At 37.2% G+C, this 4357-nt stretch overlaps 1 protein-coding gene across 1 annotated transcript; it reads left to right on the top strand.

Annotated features, from left to right (window-relative positions):
- The first annotated feature begins 392 nt into the window (after positions 1 to 392).
- LOC113850004 (transcription factor bHLH62-like) lies at positions 393 to 3217 on the top strand. Its single transcript, XM_027480298.1, has 8 exons — positions 393 to 1453; positions 1545 to 1775; positions 1871 to 1936; positions 2034 to 2102; positions 2193 to 2264; positions 2365 to 2589; positions 2710 to 2812; positions 2922 to 3217. The coding sequence occupies exons 1-8, from the start codon at positions 533 to 535 to the stop codon at positions 2942 to 2944; spliced, it is 1710 nt and encodes a 569-aa protein (XP_027336099.1). The 5' UTR covers positions 393 to 532; the 3' UTR covers positions 2945 to 3217.
- Positions 3218 to 4357: the final 1140 nt, after the last annotated feature.

Below are 4357 nucleotides of genomic sequence, written 5' to 3'. Positions count from 1 at the left end.
AATACTGAAACTCAAGTTCAACACACAAGACAAGAGGAGAAGAAGAAAGAGAGAGAGAGAGAGAGAGAGAGAGAGAGAGAGAGAGAGAGAGATAAAAAAGTAACATATTACTGACTACTGCTGCCATCCATCCAATACAACAAACGATACTGCTAAGTATTATAAACAACACCAAAAAAACAAAAGGTCAAACATACACAAGTTGGACTCAACTTGTGTTGGATCTGTATTTAGGCCCCCCCATTGCATCCTCATCAATCCCCTTCACTCTTTCCTTTTGCTTTGCTTTTTATTTACCACTTACGTTTCCATTTTCACACCCAATCCACCTCTCTCTCTCTCTCTCTCCCTCTCTCTATTTCATCACTCCCTCTCACCACCCTCTAATGTAATTCATTCATGTCATAATCATAACCATAACCCATAGCCCATAACCATTTTATTCTTAGCATTCGGCTCACTGGGAGGGAAAGAAACACCGAGTTCAACATACATACATACATAACATTAATTCAACTTTTTGGGGTCCTTCATGGAAAACCAATTCTTTCTCAATGCTGGTGTCCCCTCCCAGCTGCATTTTGAGCCTTCAATGCCCACTTGGCAATCTGTATCACACTCTTCTGCCATGGATGTTCAAGTAACGGTTTTGAATTGTTCACCTGAGCAGACCCAAGATTGCTTTTTCACCCCAACATGGGACAAGTCAACGGATCATGGAGTTCAGTTTGATTCAGCTCTTAGTTCAATGGTGTCTTCTCCTGCAGCATCCAATTCCAACATGTCCAATGAGAATTTCGTCATCAGGGAACTGATTGGAAAATTGGGAAATATTGGTAGCTCTGGTGAGATCTCACCTCATTCCCACCCTTTGGTTCCTGCTTCTTCATACATCAATGGCAATAACAGCACCAACACTTCATGTTATAGCACCCCTTTGAGTTCTCCTCCAAAGATGAACATGAACAGAAACAACATACCCTCGGTGGTGAACCACTTGGTGAAAGAAAGCATGCCCAGTATGGGACAATCAATGGCCTTGAATTCCAGTGTGGCAGAATTCTCAGCTGATCCTGGCTTTGCTGAGAGGGCTGCAAAGTTTTCTTGCTTTGGAAGTAGGAGCTTCAATGGAAGGACTAACCAATTGAGGATGAACAATGCTGAATTGGCTCAGAGATCTGCTTCATTGGTGGAACATGGGAAGCTCCCTAGAGTGTCAAGTAGTCCATCATTGAAAATGCTTGGATCTCAAATGGGTACACAGGAGAACAAGAATTCTCCATTGCAGGACCTAATGGAAGTGGCCAATTCTCAAGATGAATCAACAATCTCTGAACAAATCCCAAATGGGGACACTGTTGTGAAACCTTCCCCTTATGTGAATTCCAGGAAAAGAAAAACTTCTTCCAAAGGAAAAGCCAAAGAAACTTCAACCTCTACCAATCCTCCAATTGTAAGGACTACGTTTTATGTTAAAGTTTTTTTGTTTTACACTTTTTATTCAGATTGGCATATCCTAAATCCCAAAGGGTGTTTCACTTCAGGCTGCTGAAGCCAGTGAAGACTCAAATGCAAAGAGAAGCAAGCCAAATGAAAGTGAGGGGAATGAAAATGGCCCAGTGAGGGCAGAAGATGAGTCCAAAGGGGGTACTAGTAATGCAGGTGATGAGAAACAGAACAAGAGTAACTCAAAACCTCCTGAGCCACCAAAGGATTACATTCATGTTAGAGCAAGGAGAGGTCAAGCTACTGATAGCCATAGTCTTGCAGAAAGAGTACGAATCACTTCCATTTTCTTTCTGTGAATCACACTGGCAACAATCATGTGTAGCCCTTCATTTTGACATTGTATAAACTTGTTTTAAAATAGGTTCGGAGGGAGAAAATCAGTGAAAGAATGAAGCTTCTCCAAGATCTTGTCCCAGGTTGCAATAAGGTATGCTGATAAGCTAAATCAGAATTCAAACAATTAGATTGCTTTTGAGTGCTAAATTTGTTTCGTTATTAATTTGGTTATGAATGATTCCTTGTAGGTCACGGGTAAAGCACTTATGCTTGATGAAATTATAAACTATGTTCAGTCATTGCAGCGCCAAGTTGAGGTAAACAAGTCTTAGCCAATACGTATCTTAAATGACGGTCATAATGTTATGGATTTCTTGCTCATTAAGTATGCTTTTTGTTGTTGACAGTTTCTGTCTATGAAATTGGCTTCTGTTAACACCAGGCTGGATTTTAGTATTGAGAGTCTAATCTCAAAAGATGTAAGTTTCAGGGCTCTAGATAATGGATTTGCTTTCTTAACTAAAAAAAATTAGTTGCTTTTTCCTGAGTTGGGTTTTGTTGGCTTTTTGGTGATTTCAGATATTTCAATCAAATAATTCTTTGGCACACCCAATATTCCCACTAGATTCCTCAGCATCATCCTTTTATGGGCAACACCCTCAGCCAAACCCAGCAATCCACACTAACATTCCTAATGGAACTGTGACCCACAGCTCAGTGGACCCATTAGACACTGCTCTTTGCCAAAACCTTGGCATCCAGTTACCTCCCCTAAATGGGTTTAATGAAGGTGGTGGCTCTCAGGTAATCAATCAAATTCTCTTAGCTTATCTTCAAAAAAGTGAATGAAAAAGGTTCATTTTATTTTTCTTTTTTGATAGTTTCATGCACTTTTTCTAATTCTTCTTATCCAATGATTCCCAGTATCCAATAACATTCTCTGAAGATGACCTCCACACCATTGTTCAAATGGGATTTGGCCAAACTGCTAATAGGAAAACACCAATTCAACCTCAGAGTTTCAACGGTAATAAAGCAAGAGAAAAAAATATGTTAATGTGACATATCATTTTAAATAGGCGCAACAAATTGATCTCTATATTAATATTTTTTTTATATTTCTTGGTCTAATACAGGCTCAACTCAAGTACCCCTATGAATGTTAAGCTTTGATCACCATTCATTACGCCTGAATTGAAGCTCAGAGGAATAGGAAGAGTGCTGGTGTACACAACAAGAAGAGATTTAATTCGAACAACCCCTTGAATTATTAAGCCATTGTTATCACTAGGTCTAATAGAAGCCTCTTTTGTCTTTATGTTAGCCATTTCTTTTCTCTTTCTTCTTACCCTTTCCACGATTTTAATTTTTAATCCTAAGGGGCAGTTCTTTTCAATTATTTTTTGTACAACTATTCACTGTAAAATCTTTAGGACCGATTCTGTACTCTCTCTTGGTGCAAATTCTTATTATTATGGCACCAATTGTAAGATATAGTGCTAATTAAAGGAGTTTTTCTACTACCCGCTATCATTATCCCTCTACACTTTGTCTACAATTGTATGCTTTATATAATTCATACATCACATCAATCCACAAAGAATTTTCGTGGGACTTCATTAAAATCTCATTAAAGGTCATGTCAATTAACCTTCTGCTAAATCGCATAATCTGGTCGATGTGATTCTCACTTGTGTTGCTAACCAGCTGTATTAGTGGGACCTTTTTTCTTATCTGAAAATTCTAATTCTAATTTGAATGATTAAGACATTCGGTTAACTTGAGCTGTGGTCAACCATAATTTCTGGCATTATTTTGGCTTTTTTCCCCTGTAACTTTCTTAGGTTCACCAAAAGCAGAAGCTTCTGTGCCTTTTATTTTTTTTTCACTGAAGGTAACAGAAAAATACAAGAGAAAAGAATTAGAAATTGTAGAGGTTAGAAGTTATAACCACCCCTCTTCATAGAAAACACAATTTTTTTACTAATATATGTGAACATTAAGGGAATCCCAGGTTGGCAGTGGTGAACTTCTGACTAGGCCCAATGAATCATTGAGCTTTATAATTTCACTACTTTTATTATTAATTTTGTGAATAAGAAAAGGGGTTTGTAGTGGAGTTCAGGTTTGGAAAAGATACTCTGGAGATATTACACTAATCTTTTTCTCTGAGGTTGTTAACAAAAATCCAGTTTATAAGGTTTAACAAAAGATTTCTGGGTTCTGGTCATCCTATTTTAATATTGCTGGGTCTATAATTGGTTTGCAGATTAGTGTGATTTAATTATTGAAAAGATGCTTTGAATGTGGTGCTGTATACAGAAGAGTTGCACATATTTTATTATTGTATAATAATACCTAGTTTTTTAATTTTTTTAAAGAGGATAAACAAAGCGAAATGGAAAATGTTAATCTGACAACCTTGTCTCCAAAAACTACGAACGCCTAATCATATAGCGACGTGTCAAGGGATGGATTCATAAATATTTTATTAAGAATGTGAACAATTATTAAAGAGAGAAAACAATTAATGCATTAAACTAATAGATTTTGTGTATGGTAGTATACTATA

This window comes from Abrus precatorius, unplaced genomic scaffold, assembly GCF_003935025.1.
Source record: "Abrus precatorius isolate BTA unplaced genomic scaffold, Abrus_2018 Scaffold9, whole genome shotgun sequence".
Classification (NCBI taxonomy): Eukaryota; Viridiplantae; Streptophyta; class Magnoliopsida; order Fabales; family Fabaceae; genus Abrus; species Abrus precatorius.
This window is presented reverse-complemented; position numbering and strand designations above follow the sequence as displayed.